The sequence below is a fragment of the Lissotriton helveticus genome, chromosome 9 (assembly GCF_964261635.1).
Source record: "Lissotriton helveticus chromosome 9, aLisHel1.1, whole genome shotgun sequence".
Classification (NCBI taxonomy): domain Eukaryota; kingdom Metazoa; phylum Chordata; class Amphibia; order Caudata; family Salamandridae; genus Lissotriton; species Lissotriton helveticus.
The window spans coordinates 244,708,157-244,732,660 of record NC_136070.1 but is presented as its reverse complement, the minus strand read 5'-3'; the positions used below and the strand labels follow the sequence as shown (position 1 = coordinate 244,732,660).

General features: G+C 41.6%; 1 protein-coding gene across 1 annotated transcript in view; it reads left to right on the top strand.

The window, feature by feature from the left end:
• Nucleotides 1-19,570, top strand: part of CNIH1 (cornichon family member 1) — a 136,877-nt gene extending 117,307 nt beyond the window's left edge. Inside the window, exons 4-5 of the mRNA XM_078659835.1 lie at nt 8,847-8,990; nt 18,796-19,570. Coding sequence (XP_078515961.1) covers nt 8,847-8,990; nt 18,796-18,823 — 172 coding nt within the window. The 3' untranslated portion in view covers nt 18,824-19,570. The remainder of the gene's footprint in view (nt 1-8,846; nt 8,991-18,795) is intronic.
• Nucleotides 19,571-24,504: the final 4,934 nt, after the last annotated feature.

The window sequence follows — 24,504 nt, the reverse complement described above, 5'->3', positions numbered from 1 at the left end:
TAGTGTTCAACTCAACATTTGCGTGCATTCACTGTTGTTTATCTGGCGCACAAATATGTGAGCTTGAAAACCGGGCATTTAATCTGCTGATATTCTGTAATAATAATGAATGTGCATTCCGTTCGTTACCGCCCAGTGTTTCGTTTCACGGCCATGATACTGCACGTGACGTCCTGTAGTCCTCGGGTCCTCCGGTTTCCAGGGTAAATGAACCCGCGGTTTGTGCTGACTGACTCAGCAGATCTATTACTGAACCCTTGTTTTTTATTGAGAATGTGCTATAGCTCTTGTCGGATACTAGCACTTTTATAAAAGTATTTTAAGCCATGCTCTGCTGCTGAAAGAATGGCTAATCATTGCCAAATCTAGTAGCTCTCGTAGACGAAACCTATTGGCTTTGCTAATGTTTGTCTGGCTCATTCTTTTTTTAATGATCTCCTTTCTTAATGTGTTGTCTTGCATGCAGGAAGTGCTTGCAGATTGATGTGTGTTAGATGGTTCTTAACCTATCATTTCGCAGTAGATTTAAGACCTAAGATAAAACAATGTTATCTTTTAAACTGTGTCGTTACACACCCACAAGTGTATTACTTTGGTCTCAGAGGAGCTGACTTACTAAACCTTTGCCGCTGGTAGGTGCCTACTCAGCAAATTAAAAGCTATCTGCGACCAGAATTTTGTGAAAGATCTGCATATCTTTGTGGGTGAAGATTGCACATATAGCAAGAATCTGCCAGATCAGCCCTTTCTTGTGGCATACTACTCTGGGGTCTGAATAGGAGCGCTGCGTCCCTCTGCAGCAGAGGGAGCAGTAGGTAAGGAGTGCACTTAAAATTTGCAACACTTTCCCCTCCTTAACTGTGCTTCGTAGTATATGCATAGTCTAAAGAAGAGATAAAATGTATTGTTAGCATGGGACAAAACTCAAATCACACATTCTTTAATGGTGTATGTACAGGGCTTTCTTTAATGCCACAGACTTTTTCCTCTGACTAGAAAAGGGAGAGTAGCGTGAAAATGTCCATTTTGGTTAAAACATGTTCACCTTGTAAGTCGACAGAAGTAATGGACTAGCAGAAAGTCCACCAGAGGGATTTGTTCATTTAAAAACATTCCAAAATGATTGCACAATATTGGCATACTCCTTTACCTATAGGGATTTGTGATTCTTCATTAAATTGACTACTATACATTTGATTGCAGTATAAATGTTTTATTCTTTTCAGGAATAGGATTCTGATTGAACTTGAAGATATTGATTTCAAAATCTTAAATGTAAACAAATCATTTAGTTGGTCATAACATACCGTAAGCTTATGAAACAAATAATTTAGTTAGTAGAAAACATACATGGATTTCAAATGTTTTTTTTTTTTAATTAGTCATTAAAAGAGTAACTTTTTTAAAAGAGATGTGGACTTCAATAGTGCAGGAAGCTAATACTGAGTCCAGTTTTATGCAGCCATGATACGTACATGATGAGCTTTTTTTCCCCAAGCTTTGTAGTTGAGTTTGAAATATTGATTGTCAAAGATTTTCTGGCCAAAATAACTACTCTGAAAGTATCATGAAGGTATGTTTAGGTAAGTTTATATTTACTGTACTTACTCTGCATATATGTACCTTGATGAGATCTGTATCTTCAAGGTATGTAGATATGGTGTTAAGGAACGAAAATTTACTATAACATAATTTGGTAGTCGATATACTGTTTATTGTGTTTTTTATGCACCAATAATTTTGTGCTCAACATTTTCACATACAGCCACCTGGGCTTGGGCCAAAAACTGTAATTATTTGATTGTGGATATTCTCAAAAAAGGTTTGATTTTTAGGGATAGAAATTGTTGGTTCCTGCATATTCTTTTGACAGATGTATATTACAAGGTCATTAATGACAACCAGTTGAATAGTCAGTCATAGCAATATATTTAATATAATCGTTTTATTTTGTTAGTCAGCACTGAATACTGGATTGAGTACAATCTCTATAACAAAGCATTACATGACATTTTGTGCTAATGTTCGACAGCTATGAAAGGAACTGTGTACAAACTTGTTTTTTTTCAGGATGACTTTTAGAAAAATATTTCCTGGAGTCCAATGCATTTTTTATGCTATTGCCTGACTGTTAGTCGGATGGTCACAATGGTTTGTTAGCGTTTTATGCTCTGGTTTTGTGCATTGTTTTCAGTATTGAATTGTATTGAACTTTATTTGCATAAGTTAACTGAAACCATTGCATAACAATAAAAAAGAAAACCATAAAAGTGAATCACAAATGTAAACCTTTGATTACATCTTCAATTACTTTAAAAAGAAAACAATTGCTCTGGGGACCAATTGAAAGAGGTGATGCAACTTGAGTTTCAAGCAAGAAAGTGCCCATTGCTCATCGGTTCGACCCTAGTGAACATGTCATCACTTTATGTTCCGTGAATTTCGCATTCTTCATCCCTGTCCATTTAGCAGCGCGTATTTAGCCCATGTTTTGACTGTCAGAAAAAGTGCATATGCTTTGTGCAATCATGACTGATAAAGTGCGTACGCATTGTGCAATCATGACTCTCTGATAACGTTTGTATGTTTTGTGCAATCATGAAGTCTAAAACAGACCTAGTAGGCTAAAGTGTTGGTGCCACTTTATTGTTTTAAAGGATTGGAAATGGAGAAGATTGAAGGTTCCCATCGCTGGTGTTCCTGTTTCGAAGATGATTGATAATCTTATATAGGGTTGCAAGAGGCTCCTTCCGCTAGCTTTCCTTCAGTGATGCAGAAACATAACCTAAGCATTTCATTGTTGTGGGGCAGATTGTTTATCTCCCGGTTTCTGTATGAAATATTCCGATATTAACTTCTGAACTTTGTATGGGCGTTGAAGGGGACGGGACTGGAGAGCGTCCCTGAACACAACCACTCACACAATCATACACACACACAACCACACACACAACCACACACAGCCACACACACAACCACACACAGCCACACACACAAACTCAACCACACACACACAACCACACGCACAACCACCAGCACACACACAACCACAAGCACACACAACCCCACACACATACAACCACACACACATACAACCACACACACAACCACACACAACCACACACAACCACAAGCACAACCACACACACTCAGCCACAAACACACCACACACACAACCACACATACAACCACACACACAACCACACACACACAACCACACACACACACACAACCACAACCACACATACCGCCACACATACCACCACACATAGAACCACACACACACAACCACACACACACAATCACACACACACACTAACAATTCCAATCCAACCCACATAATTCCACTACACACCACATGCATACACTCCATAACACATGGCTAAAAGACATTGCCATTTACAATGCCATTCGCTCTAACTCAAATAAATCCGAGACCTATTGTATTTCCAATGCTTGTTTGTAGAAGCACATGAAATATAATGTGTGAAAATCTGAATCATCTACAGTATTTATTTGTTTTGATCATATTAAAATATTTATTTCCACCACACTTCAGAGTTACAATAATGTGCTTCATTTGTACTTGTGTGAAATATTTGTACAGTTCATTTACTGGCAATAAAGTTTTGTTCTGTGCTGAAAAAAGTAACCTCCTAAAGCCTTTGCCTTCGCACCCCCAGTACCCAGCAAGATTGTCACATAAGTCCCCTCACTTTGCAGCCAGAGGGAAACAAATTAAACGCGAAGCTCTCTGGAAGACGGGGCATAACTTTTGACATCTGTCTTTGCGCAGCAAATGAGTCAAGATGAAAACAAAATTTAAAGGCCTGTTAATTGTTCATTCACTTCTGAACTCCAGCATGGTTATTCTAGCGGTCCCTCAACCACCCCCCGCCTCCCCCCCCCCCCACCCCTTATGCCTAAGGCACGGGCTTGAAATTGAGAAAGAGGATGGTTTAAATTATGCTATCAGTAAGGACCACTGTTCACAATAAACAAGCGTTTAGACAGAACATTGTTCCTCACAGGCATGTGAGACTGATGTACTGCAGGGATAGTTAGAAGCAGTCAAGCAGAATGAGGGAAGGTATAAACCTTTTCAAAGAAATACAACACGTTTACTGCTGTGAACTAGGATACAGGAGACATCTGAAAATAAATCTACTCTCCTGGAGTGCCTCACGAAAAAGAAAAAAGTATTTCCCGGGCAGCAAGCACTCATGGAAGAATACAAGGACCCAGTGAGAGAGAGGTGGTAAACCGGCTGTGCTCCATGGAGGCCCAAGGACATGCTGAACAACCTAAAAGTAAAGCCAGCAAATGGAAGTTAAAAATCACCAAGCCCATTTTAAGTAATCAACGGGATGCACTCTTGGGGAAGCTGTCATGTCCCACAGTATGTCTTTGAACCAGATAGCAGTGCTGTCTGGTAGACGTCGACCTAAAGGAGCATCTAGATTTTTTCAAACGTATCCATTTTATCTCTTAAGAGTGGTCGACAACGTTTCCATGGCGTACATGTTCCATATTTTAGAATACCACAGATCCTGTGTTGGCTAGTCTGGTCCTTTCGATTTACTGAGAAATTGTCAGTCTGGCTGCCAGCTGAAGTTGGAAGATGAGCTTGCCTGTGGATGTGAACAAGAGGGTACATTCCTCTTCCTCGTCTGTGTGGCCTAATAGAGCTGTAAAAGGGTTCCCCTGCAATTGAACTTTGATAAAAATGTTACATGCCCAGAAAAATCAAACATTCTTTAGTTTGTCACATCCCCACCGTATATGAAAATAAAAGCCCATCACATCACTGGCCATCAGTCACACATTGAAATCACTGTAGATCGCTTTTAAACACACTGGTGTCAGATACCATTGTAGGATAATTGTATATGCCCCTATTTTGTACTGGATGCAAATGGAGAACCTAGCTACCCTCTACCAGATTAATAACCATATATTTTCAAGTATATCTTATTCTATGTCCTCTGAAAATTTCCAAGCATATGTTCGCTAATGTGGGGGAGTGTTTCAGCCAATGCCTGATACAAGAAGGAACCTACTATAGATCCATATCTTCTAAACTAGTAGTGTTGCTTCTCCCACCCTCACTCACTCAGCTCCTGCGCCGGCAGTCGTGCCAGTGCAGGAGTTGCGTTAAACATCATGTGGTCTCAGTTGGAAGTCATTTGGATATTGCTCTCTACTTTTAAGGTTCCCTCTATCAAACATGGATCAAAGCCATAGGTCTCTACCCTCTGTCCAATGCATGTAACCTCTGTCTAGCATACATGGTTTGAAGTCTGGATTCACATCCCTTCCCTCCTCTGGTTTGTCGTCATTGTCTTATCGGCTATTGGTCTCCAGGTGAACTGCCTGTGGCATCGGAGTATGTTTAGAGGTTTAATATCTCAATAGCCTCTTGTTTGGTGGAAATAAAAATTTGTGTATGGGTGTGGTGGTAAGTCTAAAAAGCAGCATACCAGTTTGCCACACCTGTTTGGCCATCAGACCGGAAGCTTCTCTTATTGTATTCAGAGCAATTGTGGATCCTCTGAATACAGAGAGTGCATTCTTTCAAACTGCCCTCTGGATTTCTTCTTTTTCATTAAAAAAGTGACTATGGGCCAGAGCATCAGGGTCCAAATTGTTCTTCGTTTGATAGGCAGTGATACTATGGCTTATATGAAGCTCACATGAAGTGTTATCAGGAGCTTGTAAAAAGAATTGTAACAGTCTTGAACATGCTGCTCCAGTTCTGGATCTGGGCTGTTACTTCAATTCCTCTGATTCTCACGATATTCCTTTGAGATCTGTTTCTGCTTTCATCCACATTAACTAATAGTGTTTGGTATCTCTTTTTCAATTCTTCTAACCTAAACTATATTTCATCCCTCTAATATGCCCCCTCCGCCACGCTACCTCTAATTGCGCCACTCTGTTTTCAGCTTTTTAAATGGATTGATCCGTGTCTGAGATGGCTTCAGCAAAATCCTGCCTGAGGTTCAGAAGGGACATTATTACCTGTACTTGAGTGATCGCCGGTACCAGAGGACTTGGGCTGGCTTTTCTGAGAAATCAACATGTCTTTAATTGTGTGCATATTTGGTCTCTTGGTTCTCAACATCACCATTGCTGCAAGGCTTTCCATTGTTGATTCCCTTAAAAGAAGAACAATCTGCCAGACCACACATTTGTATAGAGAGCAACCACATGAATTCACCACTCAGGGGGATCAGCGTTAAGTGCGTGCAGGACTCGTTGCTGCAGGTGTGGTTGGAGAGGTTATTTGCTCTCAGTTTGTTACAGGGTATGATCAATAGTAGTTTGGATTACTTAGAGGGATATTTTTGTTAAAAAAACTATTTGTGCTTTCTTCATGTCAGTTTTCTTGAGCTCATCTAAAGGCAATGTAAGATACCCCACAGTCTGGTGTTGTATACAATAAGGGGGACGAAGAGGGCCTTTTATCCACTCACCCAGGAGTGGGAGGTCCAGCATAAACAAAGGCCTGAACAAACGTTATCAAAAAAGGGGTTATGCCGTTCCTCTTGAGTCAGAGAGTGCAGAGTCTGAAAAGACAGGAATCCCAAGTGGGGTCAGTATAGGGAATCCAAATGTTGGATAGTAATGCCCACACACACACCCTTGCAGGTGTCATGCTTCATCTGGGCTGCTCCTCGTTGGGACGGCGGTGCAATCCCCAACGGGCTCCATATGGTAGGAGCTCTTTATCGGAGATCTTTTTATCCAATAGCCGTTGGATACAAAGATTCCTGTCTTTTCAGACTCTGCACTCTGACTCGAGAAGAACGGCATAACCCCGTTTTTGATGTCCCCACATTCTGGGCCATGCTGTCCCTGATATGGACCACATTGTGCCTTACCCCTCTGACCAGGCTTGTGAGGGCCTCATCAGCCCAATGGCTTTACATTTCGATTGTGTGTGGAGAGTGACTGACTTCTCTACACAGCACTCTCACCAGATCATTCTCAGGCCAGTAGCTTCCTGCTTCATCACTTACTTCTCTGAGCTTAGAACTCTCTGCCTGCTCCACACCATTGTGGGTGCTGACAGATGCTCACTGGCTGCCTGGCCTCTGGTTCCCCACCCCTCACAAAAATCATGTCTTCCTGACATTACAATCACTCTTTGTTCACAAGGGCTAGTGCTCCCAACTCGGAGTCCTGTTCTCCTATTCTAGCACATCGTGGTGAGCGTCTTGTAGGGTGGTGTGAGAGGGCCTGAAGGTCACCACATCAGTGGTATTTAAAGTATGTTCTTCTGTTTTTGCGGTGCTGGATGTTATTCTCCCCAGCTTTCTCTCTGCTTTGTCTAGCTTCATTTGCATTCCTTCAGATCTGATATTAATCCTGGTGTCAAGAGCTCGTGGAGGGCACATGTAGATGGAACAGGTGAGGCAAATCAGTCAAAAAAAGTAACACCCCAAAACATTTTAAAGGGAAGGAAATTGGCTATACATAAGTGGAAACTGACAGTCACTACGCAATCTGAAAGTTGCTGTGTCCCATTAAGCACAACACTGCTACTTTTGTAAATGCAGCTCTTGACTGAGAACTGTTAACGTTTTTGGGGTTTTGCTGACATCTTGGGGTGTCTAGCTTTTATTACTATGATTTTTTTTAAAAATCAGATTAGAGTTTTCTTTCTATCCTCCTTTTTTCCTGTTTCTATTGAAGTGTTTCTCACCTTGCGTGTTTCTCTTCAGCCACCACATCTGCTTCCTGACAGATGCCCTATCTGTGGCAAATATAAGAAAGATATTTTAAGTTGACCATGATGTGCTTGATTCACGGAATGGAAATCCGCTAGGCAATGTCTTACAGGTGCCTGAGACCCTGAGAGGAAGTACACATCACAACTCAGCTTGCCAATCATCGGGAAAAGACTTGTGTGAAGTGCACTTACTCATGTGGATATCTTTCCGTTCTTTTCCTGTAAGGGACCAGGTCTGTCGCCCAAAGGGTTTCAACAGAATCACCTCAGTTCCTCCTGCTCGTGGTCGTCCTCGAGGGTGCTCAACATTGGATCATTCCACGTTAAAGGCTTCCTAGGTCTCTAGTTTAATGTAAAGAACGTTTCAATATATAGGACCTCACAGTCCCTATGGGTATCACAGTCAATGGCCTTGATATAAAACACTCTCCCTATTCAGCCATGAAAGAGGATTAGGGATATGTCTCCTAAAACGGTGAAGGTCTGGACTGGAGAGGAGCTTCTGTCCATTTTGGCAATGGTGGACAATGTTCATACTCCTTTCCTACTAGACGCCACACTGGTCCTACTTAAAGTTACTCTCCTACGTTTACTTCTACTCATCTACAACCAGTTACTCCCAGCATTTTGCAATATCTTGAACTTCCATGTCATACATTTAGGGCAAATTGGTGAAAAGCTAAAGGGATAGCATCAAGGCTGTGCAGGGCATCCTTCAACACACAGAGTATTGGTCTGCCACAATGTGTTTAAGGTTCCCCAGAGATATTAACACAAGAAAGCGTATCAGAATAAGTGAAACATTTGTCACTGGTAAGTACCCTTTTATCTTTTCTTCCATAATTATGGTTTCTTCTGCAACAACAGTGGTTAAATTACTGCTAAATAATTTCTGGTGTATTAATTCAATCTTAGTTAATATGTGGAAAGGAATGTTTCATGCATGTCTTTTCCCAAATTGGTCTTCTTGAATTTGGTGAGGAAATGAAAACAAATATTTAACTAGTTTGACAGTATTGGCTGCCTTACAGAATATGTTAACAAGTGAGAACATTCTGTTTGGAAAATATTTATTTTTAACTCAAGAGTTACACGCTATTTTTATTCCTAGGTATATGAGCAGACCAGTCATGAGTGGTCCCGGGCTGTATGATCCAACAACTATCATGAATGCAGATATTCTAGCATATTGTCAAAAGGAAGGCTGGTGTAAATTAGCTTTTTACCTTCTGTCATTTTTCTACTACTTGTATGGGTAAGTTAGTAGTTAATCTACGATATATTCTCTTAATTGAGTTTCTTTTGTGTGACTTTCTCTTGCTATAAAAGGACAAATGCATGTTCACCGAGGTCAGTTTTGATTCTCCTATTTCACTGATGGACATACAGCTCTGATCTAACTGCCGATATATCAACTTCATTCTCTTGTACTGTGGCGAAGCCCCCATTTTGATACACGTTTTACCTAAACAGATTTAGTCGTATAGAAATGGAGTGTAAGATTTTAGTGAGATTGTCCAGGCACTGATGAGGAATGAAGCGTGCCTGACAAAATGAAACAAAAACATGACTCCTCCATTTTTATTTTTATGATACTTCTAAATATTGAATATCTTTGTCTATGTGTGGTAACTCGAAAGAGTAAACTCACCTTTTTTCCCTTCTTCAAAAAACCTAGGTAATTCAATCTGGAAAAGGTTTTAATAGAATCTTAAAACCTAAGATATGTTGATTCTTTCCTAAAAGTAAAGAATTAAATAGGGGAGAGCTTGGCAGAACAGCCCCTTTGGGACATTGCCGCATTACGGAACATTGAGACACCTCCCGGACTCTGATAAGTGGAGCTAGTCAGAATCACCAGGGTTGGGAAGTCATGGCGACAAGATGACGTTGCCCCCTTTTCAGATTTACAAGAAGATTACCAGTTATCACCTAACAAAACATATCGCAATCTGCAGGTCCGACATGCACTGAGGGTGACGCTTCCAAGGGGTACGGTACTGCCAGAGTCCCCACGACTAGAGGACAGGCTTCTTGACTGATACATATCTAGCAAGGCCACATCACTGTTGTATAAGAAATACTTCAGAACACTCCTGAGGTTCTGACACAATTGCGTGGGAATTGTGCACACAATCTGGTGGGTCTTGAAGACGATGACTGGGTGGAGGCCATGGCCTCCCATAGAGAAGTGGCCATACATTCTGATTTCCTCCTCGTACAATAAAAAATCCTTCACCGTTCTTATTATCGCCCAACCATGGTGTTCTAAATGGGAAGGAGATCAAGAGTCCATTGCAGACAGGGTTGTAGCCACAAGGGTACCTTCGACCACAAATTTGATAACATCCAAAACTACTGGGCTTTTGGGTGATTTTCTGAACAAAGTAAGCTGATCCTCACCCAAGAGCGAAATGGTGTCTCCTCAGTGTCTGGGAGGAAACAGACCTGCTCCTTATGGAACGTATATGGTTAACGTTTGGGCTGGGCATCGCAAAAAGGAATGTTGCCAAGATGTGGGGAGCGGAATAAGTGTCCCTGCTAGAGGGTTTGAGACACAACATGGACTAGTTCATGCTGGCCAAAAGGGTAGTCCATGAAGGCCGGGGCTGCCCTCGAAAATAGCTTAACATTCCAGAAGTAATATTTGTGGTGCCCCAGACACTGTTGTCGTTTCTGATTAGAGGGCCCTGGCGGAATCAACAGCCATGTTTATAATTGTAATGAGAGTGGGAGGTTCGGGGAGGAAGAAAGGTTTTTAAGTTGGCACACGTGTGATGCCTTGGTATTTTAACTGTGCTCAATTTTGTATTCTTTTTTACTGAAAATGTAATTTCTAGAAATTCTGGATTTCTAGAAAGAAAAGATAGGAAAACTGGACTGTTACCTTAAGCAGCCCAGCTAATCCAACTGAACGTGCAGTGCAGTGCCTTGGAAGTTAAGACTGATGTTTAATTTTTGAAAATGGACAGCACCCTTCAAGAATTATGCAACATTTGCAACGATAGTAGTTTAAAAAAGGAACATGCAGTTCAACAAAAATATAGTTTTCCAAGCCGTTCACAAAAGAAACACAATGTTGTGACTTTGATTTTCTTTCTTTTATTCAGTTTTTATTCTTTCTTTTCTTTTTTTGATAGTTGCGAATAGCCCACACGTTTCGTCCGTTGGGGGACTTCTTCAGGGCTATACAAGACGCATACAAAACATATATTACAAAAGTTAATACATTACACAGTTTGTCTATACAGGAACGCCCTAAACCAAAGAAAGAGAGCAGAACCAGAGTTGATCAAGGGGTTCAGTCACTGATTAAAAACAAATTTACCATCATGGGAAAACATTTACATTCCATATTAACAATACAAACAAGATAACAGAGATACAATCACTTTTTATAAAACATTCAAAGCATATTTATATCATCACAATATATGACATGGAGTACCCTAACCAATCGGTTATTAAAGTCTAAAATCTGTTATTAATATAAACCAGACAATGAGCTTTCATTTAATGTTCTTAGCTTTGAGATATACAAAACTTTTTGTTAAAGAAGAGTTACACATCTCTGCAAAGTACCTTAAGATAGTCTTTCTGATTTCGCTTTTCATATACGTCCTGTTCAGGTTTTCAGGGATTTTCTAATATTAATCTGTTAACAAAATCACCACAGCATATATTTATTAGTGGTGATCTCCTAATAAGTTAAGACTGATGTTTGTCTATTGAGTAGAATCCTTGATAGATAATGTGCTGTGGCCAACATTACTGTGGTTAAACATTTTATGATGGAAAGGTATTTAAAAGGGACAATTTAACATCTTCTGGCAAATGTTATTCAGGAAGGTACCATTTCACATCTTCTGGTGTCCTCTGCTATTTTGAGACATTTTGTAAAAGAAAATAGTTTTCGGTCTTATTTTCCCCACCGTTATAGTGGTTGTACTACAATGACCATAATGCACTGGCATGGACAACTGAAGCAAAGGACAGGACAAAATGAAGGTTGCAAAGATGAACTGCACCACTACATGGGTCATACTCCAAAACAAAAACATGAACAAAGATGGCTATTTAAGCCATGAACTTGCACCTGTGAGTGACTTGCTGACCTGATGGTGTGCTCGACCCATCCAATGGTTTAGGCCTTTACTGCACGGACTGATATAACCCACTCTGGGTACATGTTGGTGCCTTCAACAAAAAAGGCACTGTCTCTAGGCTCAGAACTCAAATAAAAAACCCTGGACCAAGATCCCCTGACCCACAGGCTGATTGCCTCAATATCTCAACAGTGCCCAAGAGGTGTCAGAGGTGCCAGTAGTGTGCTACCTTAAACGTTCTTCCAGGTAAGGGAGAATTGACACAGTAGGTTCTACAGTATGTGGAGTTTCAGTTACATTAATGAGTGACTCAAGTGTTTTAGGCAATTGGTATAGTGGATCGTTGTGCAAACATTTAACTCACGTCTTCATCGAGATATATCAAGATTTCCAGTGTCCATCCAAGTTATAATCAACTGATATTTCTGACCTCACTGCTTTTGGATACTGGACCTGCTATCTGAACGCCTTTTAGATTCAAGCCATATTCAGAGCAGAGGGTGATGAACCTGCTCTTCATGAGAAGCACTCGTTTTGACTTGCGAATGATTACATACTTTGGCTCAAGATGGGTGACTCTTCGAAAATTCTAGTCCTTAAGAATAGTGAAGAATTTTCCTGAACACCTCTTGCAGCCCTTGGTAAAGTGCTATTACTGCCAGTCTATTTAACTATCCTTCTTACAGTATTTGCGTCAACAAAAAACACAAAATGAACAGGAGTTGATCCACAGCGATGGATGACCCTGGTGGAAAAGCCTCTATCGCCCTAGGTATTACTCAACTAAAGTTATGCAGCCAAATGAAGCTGCTCTGTACAATACTGTGCAAATTCATAATTACATATTATACATGTTTCATTTCAAATTGTTGTTCAGTATCTTTAAATTCTAAAGATGGTGGGTCTTGCTTACACTTCCATACATCATCTCCTGGCAGCAGTAGCAGCTACCTGCTAGACAGAGAATACAAGTTCAGACTCAGAAAAACTTTATTTGATCATTATCAAATAAGATCATAAAAGTACAAAGAAGTAACAGATAAAATCTAAAAAAATTACACCGGTAGACAGCGTGCTATGACATCACGGAGGTTCCAGGAATACCAGAGTTATTAAAAGGATAAAAAATTAATTACAGAATTCGAGATGTAAATTCACAGATGACCAGTTAAAATGAATTATAATAAAAAAGTAGGAAGAATCTTTAAAACGGTAACACCAAGGCCGATTATGGTCTCAGGGACCTGCCGGTTTTGAAACCGGCACATAAAAAAGACGTTACTGCTAAACAAAATAGCGAATCAAAAAGTGATTAAAAATAATATAATGCCAGCCTACATTGTTTAAAATTGTGGGGCTTTAAAATTGGTAAGATGTATTTTTTCCTTTCTCTCTGGTAAAATCCACAGAACAATATTAAATGGAGGTCAGATTGGGGCGAATTCCTGTCACAGGTACAGAGGGACAGCTCCGAATGGTTAAACCTTTTCTCTGGGAACCCAAGCAGCAGAGGTATCATATTTAGGCAAAATCGCAATAATATGAATTTATGTTGTAGTCTTTTAACATCCTCTAAGTAGAAGTAGCCTCCCTGTAAGATGGAAGTAGGTTACTGGTAGGTGAGGACTGACTTTTTACTGTAGTTCTTCTCACTACGGTTTTATTGATCCTTTAATATGAATGTGTCCACTACCCTTTCCTTTGTCTTGAGGTCAGTCTACAAACTGCTGGGTCCTTGAACAAGTCTGATATCCCCATCACATTTAGTTGTACTTCAACGTAGTTTAACCATTTAATCCGTTTATAATTTTCTACTCTTCAGGCAGTCCCTGATTACATTTTGGGTTAAAGGTACTGTGTCCATGCGCCACATGGAATGCCACGGCAAGATAGGGGTTAGTCTAATTGCATCTGTGATAGAGGATAAGCCCAACTCCATATGTAATGTATAATCTGTACAGGATTGTGTAAGACATCCATAACTTAAAACAATTGTTTTCGATAGATTGGAGACAGTCCACATGGGCCATACCCCAAACACCAGCCCCATAAATGGCCGCGGACTTCGTTTTAGCGTAGTAGATCTGTTTAATAGTGGCTAATGGTTTTGTACCTATCCTGGATATGAATGCTTTTATCGACGCTAGGCTCCTTTCCATTTCCAGGGCCCTCCCCTTAACTAGCAGGAACCATGTTTGTTTATTAACAAATAAAACCCCTAGGTAATGGAAGGAGTCAACCACCTCTATTTTCCTCGATTCTTTGTGAAGATAAGGCAATTTATCACAAGCCCCCCACCCTCCCTCCCCCCCCACCCCCCACTTGCTAGAATTACAAATGACTTTGTCTGGTTGACCTTTAAGTCCAAAGTACTCATGAAGGTCACATAGGCAGTGTGATGAGGTGCTGCAGCCCTATTCCTGTTCTGGCAATCAAAGCTGCATAGTCAGCATGAGCCAAAATTGTCAGCTGCGTAGAACCAGATACGGGGAGGTCTGGGGTTGCACCGAGTAGGGCCTTCTCCACATCGTTTGAATACAAGTTCATTTTCAAGATTCTTGTTATTCTAATCTTAGTGGGAAAGACTAAAATGAATAATCCCACCAAGGAAAGTATATGAATTTAATGTCGTATTAACTCACCTTATGTATTCCCCCTTTGAAACCATGTACTGTACCTCAAACCAGTTCCTAGAAGGTGGTTTTCTTAGGTGCAGTCACATCCTTATGTAGAGTTAGTGAATGTCAGGCTCTGTTTCTCCAGGATCCTTACTTCCAGGTGCACAAGAACAGAGTAGTCTTCTGCACATTTCCACATTTTTTGCCAAAGGTGGTTTTAACATTTCATGTCAACCAATCTATAGACTTACCTGCAAATGTTATCAGCGAGGTCTTTATATTTGTTATACCTATGAAAAGTTCTCCTGGATTATGTTGCCCTACATGGATTATTAGGAAAACTAGTCAGCACTATGGCCAACTCCAATCACAGTGCTGAAACAGTCATGTAAGACCCGACCTTCAGGGCTGAGGCACCATTTGTCATCCAGATCGGCTTCAAAGCCCAAACAGTTGCTAATTTGACCATCCACGGGGGCTCGAAGAATCTCAATGCCCCCATTCTACATCACCTTCAGAAGGAGCTGGACAGTAGGCAGAACAGACTATGAATCCACCTGCTAATCTGCATAGTTTCAGCCACACCGCCACCGAAGCTGCAGCACACTCTTACTCACAAAAGAAAGTTTACCTACGAGGAGCAGCTTATACTGGAGCCACCACCACCACCTCCCCCTCCCAAGCTGAATAAGCATCGAGGCAGGGACACTAGCCCTATACCTTCTCATTCCTATTCCTCCTTCCTCCTCTCCTCCCCCTAAGGTATCCACCCCTTCACCTAGAGCCCCTCCACCATACAGGCCACCTCCGCCATCCAGAGGGGTCTCCTTATTCCTCCTATGGGAAGGGTAGATCTCTAGATCGATCAAACCCCAAACCCATACAATGCCCCATATGACCCTGAGCCCCAGAATAATCCCCTGGAATGATTATGATGATGTCCCCCAGGTGACAACGACCCTGACCTCTATCCAGCCAAGCCTTCCCCTCCTGATGATACCACCTCATATCATGTCATTGAAAGGGGCGGTCACCTTTCACAAGGTAGACTTCTACATCATCACAGATGAGGATGACTTCCTGTTGGAAACGCTCTCACACACCCCGCACTTAACTCAGTACCTACCCATGCTTAAGAGTATATTAACATCCACTCAATATGTCTTTGAAGATCCTGTTAAGGCCCGAGTAATCATGCCCAGGGTTGACAAAAAGTACAAGACATCCCCTTCAGACCTACCTTACATGAGGGGGGCAGCTCCCCTCACACTCTCTGGTCATCCATAGCGCCCTAAATACGCATATACAAACGGTATTTAGGCTGACCAGGAGAATAAAAAATCGATGCAGCAGGGAAACTGGTTGCTACCTCATCTGCCTCCCATTGTCACATCACCAATTTGGTCAGCCTACTCTGAACGTACGGCTGAGCACAGTGAGATGAAATGAGAGACGTTATCCAACACCTGCCGGATCAGTATATGCAAAGGGCCCAGGAGCTTGTTGCGGAGGGTCAAACCATCTCCAATACAACTATTAGGGCTTTGGACGTAGCTGACACAGCCGCAAGGAGTATTAACTCCAGTGTTTTCATCTACCAACATGCCTGGCTGCTTGTCTCGAGTTTTAAGTCAGAAACACAACAGCATCTGAATACTTCTTCAGGTCTCAGGTTGATCTGAGGCTAGAAAAGATCAAGAAGGACCTGGTCTAGGCATAGGGCCTCTTCAGTCCCCATCGTCTGTGCGTCCTTTCGTTACTCACAATTCTGTGATGGCACGAAAGTAACCCTTACCAGAGGTTTCCACCTCTACACACCTTCTGGGGTTATTCCAGAGGTGCCTATCGGGGAAATAACCACAAGGGTAGAGGCGTTGCAGCAGAGGAATCCTCCCCCGCCAAGCAGCGACTCCCTCCTCCTTCTTCCCGACCACATTGCACCTGTCGGGGGGAGCTTGCAGCAGTTCCTCACACAATGATAAAACGACAAAACATCACCTCAAACAATTCTGTCCATTTTAGAATAGGGCTACTGCCTGGAACTCGCTGCTCCACCACCAAATTTTTCCCAAACCCCCATGCAATCACTCTCTCCACAGAACACCAGCGGCTCCTCCAGGAGGAAGTGGATGCGCTATTTCTCAAAGGAACCATAGAGTCTGTGCCGCCAATCCAAAGCAGCAAAGGGGTGTACTCCCTGTACTTTTTCATCACCAAGAAAGGCTGGTCCTTCTGACCTATACTGGACCGAAGGCCCCTCGGCAAGTACATCCTGTAGGAGCAATTCCACATGGTGATGCTCCAGGATGTCATTTCTCTACTGCAGCAAGATGACTTAATGACCATTCTTAACCTAAATGAAGCCTGCTTGCACATCTTGATCAACCCTGCGCACGACATTTCGAAAAGATGACTTTTAGGGTATGTGGACATCTCTTCAACACACCTTAAACATCAGTTATCTGGAATCAGTGGTGGTTCAACTGGCTATTAAATCTTTCTTCTGCCGCGAACATCACAAAACAGGCTGGGTCAAAACAGTCAACATGACTGCCATGTATTCCCTTCAGAAACAAGGGGCTCTCATTCTTTTCAGCTCTTGGTGTTCGCACCGAAAAATTGGCGATGGGAAATCCACTACAAGTTACTTCTGCTAGTGGTATACCTTCTGGGAGTGGACAACAAGTTCACAGACATGCTCAGCAGGATGTGGCAACAAGTCCACCAGTGGGCTCTCCACCCCCAAGTCCTAAGCCCACACTTCCAACGCTGGTGGTTCCCCAATGTAGATCTGTTAGCAATCACCCAAAATGCAAAAGGCCCAAGCCTTGTCTCCAGGTTTTTGCACCCTCAGTCCATGGCAAAGCTCTGTGGATGAACTGGTCAGGGATATTTGCCTACACTTTCCCGCCTCTCACACTTTTTCCGGTCCGTAGGCTGCGGCAGACCTCTCTTACCCACATCATGGTGTCCTCTATGTGGACCAGACCACCTTGGTTCACAAACCGTCTAGAATTGTCTGTAGTCCCTCACAGGAAGCTTCTCAATCAGTTGCTTCTTCTCTCAGCACCTGGGTACATTCAGACACCTCAATGTCAAGCCGCTTCTCTATCCTGAAAGAGGCTCGCTGTCCCACTCCTAGAGCTAGCTTGTGGAAGAGGTTTGTCCAATACCGCCTACCCAAGCACATTGATCTATTCAAGCAGTCATACATATATAATAGAGAGAGAGAGATATACACACACACACAAAAGAAGCAGAGCACTACTCTGGGTAGTTCTCAAGTTTAGGTGGAAAACAGCTCCTGTATATAGAACTCTCAACACAGCAACATTTTACGTTTTGCAGCAGCTCAGCATGGACAGCATTGTGCTAGTCCTATGCTTAAAGACTTCGCTGTAGAAATGGCAAAAAAACGTTGTCCCTTTCTATCTTGGCGTGTATGGCACTGTGCTAATCCTATGCTGAAAGACTTTAATAAAAAATGCAGACATTTGAGGTGAGCAGATTAGAGTGTCGCTGGTGTTAAGGGTGCTCTATACAGGAGCTGCTTTACACCTAAATTTGAGAACTACTTGGAGTTCTCTGCTCCTTTTTTGCATTATTTATGCGTCACTCTATGCCTCTAAGGGTATTGTTTTGCTATATATATATATATATATATATATATATATGTGTGTGTGTATATATATATATCTCCAAACAGAGGCTTCCCCGACACTCTCGCGCACACCAGCCAGCAATGCTGTGAGAAAACGGGAAACCGACACCAATCGTTTGTGGTTCACAGCAGGTCTTGATTTATTGAAGCCTTTTGTCAGACGCGTTTCGAATAACTCAGTATTCTTGTTATATATATATATATATATATATATATATATATATATATATATATATATATATGTATATATATATATATATATATATATATATATATATATATATGTATGTCTCCGGAGAAGTCTTTACCTATGCGAAGTCTGGTGTTTACACCCACCATGTTTAATGCAGTTAAAACTTGATTCTTTTTATAAGGTAACATGCATGCACAAAAAGGTTCTTACTTTCATCATCAAAGGTAGCCTATTTTTAATAAATTACGCTTGTGTTTGTCCCCAGTAAAACGTATTGGTGATCTAGAAAGAGCTTAGTCTCAGTTTGCATGAACTATCCTTATCGTCCTCAGATCTGCCTGGTGCCTTTAGTACTCTCTCAGTGACCAAGATGCATAAAACATCCCAAATTGTAGTCCTCATGAAAACATGAGACCTACTTGTGATCATTTGCCTTCATAATCTTTGTTTAATTTTATTGACTGATTTTATTTATTTTGCAGAATGATTTATGTATTAGTGAGCTCCTAAGAAGACACCTTATCCTATCACTCCAGTTCCAGTTAACTGCATGCAAAGGCCACAACCGAAAAGCAGAACAAGGACGTCTAGCAGTCTGCAGATTACAGCAAAAGAAGTGATGACGCCTTTTTTTAAAAACGTTTCATGTTTTCTGCAGGTGGAAAGACTTTTCATGGTCCAATAGGACACTATTTGAAAAGAAATGAATTCTAAAAATAATGTACAATTATTGCTGAAATATTTTAGGATGTTAGCTTGAATTTGTTGCCTTCCTTTTCTAAACTATTACTTGAACAGGTTTTGTGCTAGAACGGTTGTGTACAAGACCATTGGAATGGCTCACTTTGGAGTTCAAGTGTGTTTAAATTATTCTGGTTATTACGTATGCCTTTGTGGGGCATCACCCAGTAGCGGTATTGGCTGAATGCACTGCAAACCTATTCGATGTTTTCAAAAATGCCATAACCATCAATACATTTCCATTCTTCAACTGTCGTATATAAGCATTGGGTGTGCATTTCACTGATTCTATCCACATTCCATCACGCTTTAGAATACTTGGTTACCGTTCTCAACTGTAAATGCCATATAAAATTCATGCTGATTTCCTCATGTGTGAGTATTTTATTTCTTTTTTTTATTTTAACTGATCCTGATATGATTGTATTGCAACGTGTATGTTTTACATTGAGTACAAGTGGAGAAAATAATCTGCTTTACAACCAAATTAAAAATAAAAATTTGGCAGACTTGTAACTATCCTGCTGTTTATTACTACACAACAATAACACACATTTTACGATTAAGGTCAATACGTTTACTAGACATTTCTTGACTTTCATTAAGCTGATTGAATCATATAAGCAGCAACGTTTTGTGCTCTGAAATCGTGTTATGTTCTGAATGACTGTTCTAACAAGCATCAAACCCATAAAAGATGATGGGAGGACTGCCTGCAATAATTCTAACCTCTAGCAATATCTCGGGTGGCATTTCAACCCATTGTTGTTTTGCCCACCATGCCACCTCCAGATTAAACTCTGCCATAAGCAAATCAGGCTTGCTCCTGCTCCAATAGGAACAGCCAGCCTGAACTGCCAAGCCAGGTCCTCTCTGAAAAAGAACACCAACAACCCAGGACCGGGTTTAGCCTGATTGAGCCTCTTTAGTTGGTTGTAGCTTGGCTCCAGTGGCACAGTGCGAAAGGGATCCATGTATGGGCATATCCTTGGCCTCTAAGGACATTAAATGAAAAACACATGGGGTGATGGGTGGAATGCTTCCAAATAGTTTACCCACTGACCAATGATTTGGGGTAGCATGCCAACCCATCGTTTTTTTGCCCCCCTCCCCCCATGCCACCTCAGATTAGACCTAGCTAAATGCAAATCAATCTTGGTCCTACTCCAATAGGAACAGCCCTCCCCAAACTAGTGAATCTTGGTTCAAATTTGAAGAAGGCCTGGCTTTTTTAGACTGGAGAGGTCCAATGAGGCCGAAACCACTCGTAGGTTGATGGACTGTTCCTCTTGGTGAAGGATCAAGACTGATTCACATATGGCTGGATCTAATCTGAGGTGACATGGTGAGCAAAAGAACAATGGTTTGGAATGCTACCCCAAGCGATTACCAGTAGTTAGACTTATTACAAGCATCCCCCAGCACATTTTGTGTTTGATTTATCTGAAAAGGCATTCAGCAGAGCAAAATAAGAACATTTGAATAGTTTTACTTGTGCTAAAATAGCAAGCAAATCTGTTGTTTTCATTTAAATGTAGACATTTTTAAGGTTGGTCTGTACATGTTTTTCAAGCACATATAGTGGTATAACAGAAACAGTCAACAAAAAGAAAGAATTTCCCAGACATAATGAGGAATTCCTCCTACCTCTCGTATAAACGTTTACTTGTAGTGCCATAAAAAAACAAGCTGCTACAGACGTTAAAATGTATTTTTGTCCATCAGATTTTTCTCAAAACCAGCTCTTGTAGTTACAGTAAAGATTTCAAAGGCATTCGGTCTTTAGAATAAACAATTCCCGTTTTAAAGCTCGTAATGCATACATTGGGCAATTTAAAATACAAATGCATAAACTAAAAAGACTATATGGGGGTATCCATTTCACACGCGTCATTTCTTGATGTCCAAGGGTAAGGTGGCAGTAGTGTTTCTGCTTTCTATTCTGTGTTTTTTTCAGATTGACTGTAAGTGTGGCATGTAAAGGCAGTCTGAGATAAAATGTAATCTGATGTAGATTCATATGCTGTGAATATTCGGTTTGAAAATTCTGTGTTTTTACTTGAATATATTTTATGACAAATGTGGGAACCGCCCAGGGAAGTGTCTTTAATGATATTCGTATATGAGGTAGATGCGGCCCTACCTTGCCTCATTCTTTGTGCTATTTCAGATTCATTTTTTTGTCCCCATAGTCTGGTCAGACTCTTCAGAGCAAAGTAGAAGAATTGGAAGATGTTTCGCCACAGTGTGCCCATGGGGCTAACATGCACCATTCATTTTTATTTGTGAGCAAAGCAGGTTGTATGACTGTCTCCTGTGGCTGCTGATTGTGCGGGTCATGAGTCTATAGTGTTTTTCTGTGCATTGTTTGTTTTGCATCTTTTTTTTAAACCAACTTTATTGCTTTCGCATTTACAGAAAATTATCAATATGTAGAAGGAAACAGTACATTGTGTGTTTCAGCATCAGTACGTTTAAAGGATAAAGAGTTTGACAATAACCATAACACAGGTTATTAGGGATGAAGTCAGTAGCCATCTTAACATATATGAGGACATTTGAAATGTATTGCAAAAGGTTTGATATTGAAACAGACAACTCCCCCCCCCCCTACCTCCCATAAAAAGCCCATAAATCGTTAATTGTCACAAGTTTGCTGATATATATAGTCCTAACAAACCAATGGATGCATACATCTGGGTATGAATTGGAGTAAAGGTGTCATCTATTCTTCCAGGAACTAATCATGGCACCAGAGTGCATTATAAATCGTGAGTTAATACTCGGTGTATTGTTGATATAGCATAGGATATTGTAGCGGTGTTTCTTTTTTAAATCCAGGCAATACTGACCTATTATAAAGAATTCGAAGCTGGGTATGAAAATAATATTACAAGCCAGGTTAAACCTCAACAAACTCGTGGGCAGTAGAGGCCTCAAGCAGTGCGTCCCATTGATCTTGGCCTTAAGCCTCTTTATTCTCTAAGCGCCAGGCACCACTCTCGCCTGATTCTAATCCCATCACCTCATCACACCATTGTAAAAGGGGGTGTTGTCCGAGATTTCCAGCGTCTCCTAAGGAGGCACTTTGCAAGTAAGAGCCAGATCAACAAATCGTGTTAACACTTTATTACCCTTGGGGCTAGGGTACACCCGGAGGATGCAGTGTTCCGCCGTCCCACCCATGATCCAGCTCTGATAACTCTGATAAGGCCACGCCTATATCCGCCCAATGAGAGGATCGTGAGGGACAGGCTCCAAACATATGCAGGAGATGTGCATCTGGGTTACAAAATCGAGGGCAAGCACATGATACATTTGGAAACCTAGTATTAAGTTTGTGTGACGTGAGATAGGCTCGATGTAGAATGGAAACCCGATTAAATTTGAAGCGGGCATTGCTTGAAATCTGCCTCTGTTATGTTCAGAAGAAGGGCGACTCCTGTCAGAGAGGTTGCTTCCGAGGTCCTCCTGTCACTTTGCACGTAAGAAAGGTAAGGAGATTAGTCGGTGCGGGGCAGACCACGATACAACCATCGAATGAGATGGCGGACACGTCTCTACGTTTTGAATCTATAAAGAATACCCTCTTGGATAAACCGAGCACCACCAAGCACATAAATCCAGCCATGAACATCTTTCTATAGATCAGGTTCTTATGTGTGGATTTCTTCATCTCATGTTGCGTTTGAGTCTGAAATCCATTTGAAGGTGGAGAAACATGGCTCTGGTGTCTGTTCCCAGAAGCCATCCAGATTACAATGAATTCTTAAAGCAAGGAGGAGTGCTTCAGCTGAATTGGCACCGAAGACTTGAAAAATTGGTAATTCTGAAGATCACGTTCGTATAAAATAGAATTAGAATAGAACCTGACCAGACTCAATCTAGAGAACACACTTTTGCTCATTCACCAAGGAACATCCTCATGAAGTTTGAAAGTGTCAAAATATTCTCTCTGTGAACAAGCTTGAGGATCCTCTACCATGGTTGAAGCATGTGCTTCTAAACCTACCCGACAGGTAGACCACTTACCGAAAGCTCTTCAACCTTAGTAAGGTAGTCTAGGGTTAGTGTGTAGGACTCTCTGGAACCGCAGAAAGATGAAGCTCTGATTAGAAACCGTATCCTAATGGTTGGGAGAATGATCAGTGGGAAAATTACGAAGCAGACTTCAATAACATGGAAATTACTTTCCCAATAACCCCCTCCTTACCTTGCACTGCAGCTGAAAGATATCTTATTGAAATAGAAGCAGTTAGTGAAGAAAGACAAATTTAATTTACATAGTGCAACAGGCCATTCACCTATGTTTAGCAGCCATTGTCTACAGATGTTGACACAGGTGGTGAAACAAACAATTATGTGTACACCCTGGATCAGTCACAGCTTTTATACGAGAATCCCAATGCTTCAATAAATATTGAAACGCTTTGCTGAGTATTTCTTTTGTATCCCTTTGGGTATGCATCAGTAACCAAAAGAAAGGGTTCTGTATCTGTTACCACGATTTCCTTGGGGAGTCAGGGTTGTCATGTTCTTAGGTTGCACAATCTATTTGTTACCTTGTCAGGTTACGGGAACAGATGGTAAACTGTGAGTTAGGACCTAGTCTAACCTGTCTTGATGGTGACTCAGTCTCACACAATCCTGGCGTTTGTTATCCAACAAACGCACAGTTTTACTTGGAAACGTATCAGCTGTACGACAGTCCTAAAGGTCCAACACCACCTTCGAATCTCCAGGGTTGAGGGCAGATAAGACCTGGCCCAGGATAAGCATTGGTAATTTTTCCTTCTGAAAGGTGTTGAAAGAGTGCAGGAGTAACAAAAATAATAAACACAACCTACTTCTATTGCTGGCATCCTCTTGGCAGCCCCATTGGCCAAAAAGGCGTGCATTTCCTGCTGCTAAATGAAGAGATGGTTCCCAGTTAGCTGCTGGGTGGACAGAAGTAGGTGCAGCTGAGAAGAGAGGAACGCTAACGGATATTCCCTGCAAATGATCTGCAGAACCACCTGTCCAATGTTGCTGCTTGCCAAAGAATCGTTGGATCCTGCCTCCTACCAGGTGCCTGGGCTCCCCTAAGGGCATGCTAAAGGGGTTTTGCAGGTGGGGCTGCAGGGGGCAGTAGACTGGGTGACTTGCTGACCTTGGCTACAGGGCAGCGGGCATCACAGCCTCACCCGCAAAACTGCTGTGATCCCAGCTGAGGCTGGATAGGTTGGTAGTATGGGGCAGCTCTACCAAAGCTGCTAAGGAATGGTAAAGTTGAAGCAGGGCAGATAAGCACAGAGAGCGTGCAGTAGCCCTGCACTCCTTAAATCACACTAAAGCGGAATCATCCCTGTCGTCAAACAGGTGAGTCCCATCGAAGGGCATGTCCATAAGGGAGGACTTTACACTGCCTGAGAACCCGGTTGATTGCAGTCATTCATTGCAGCAAATGGCAA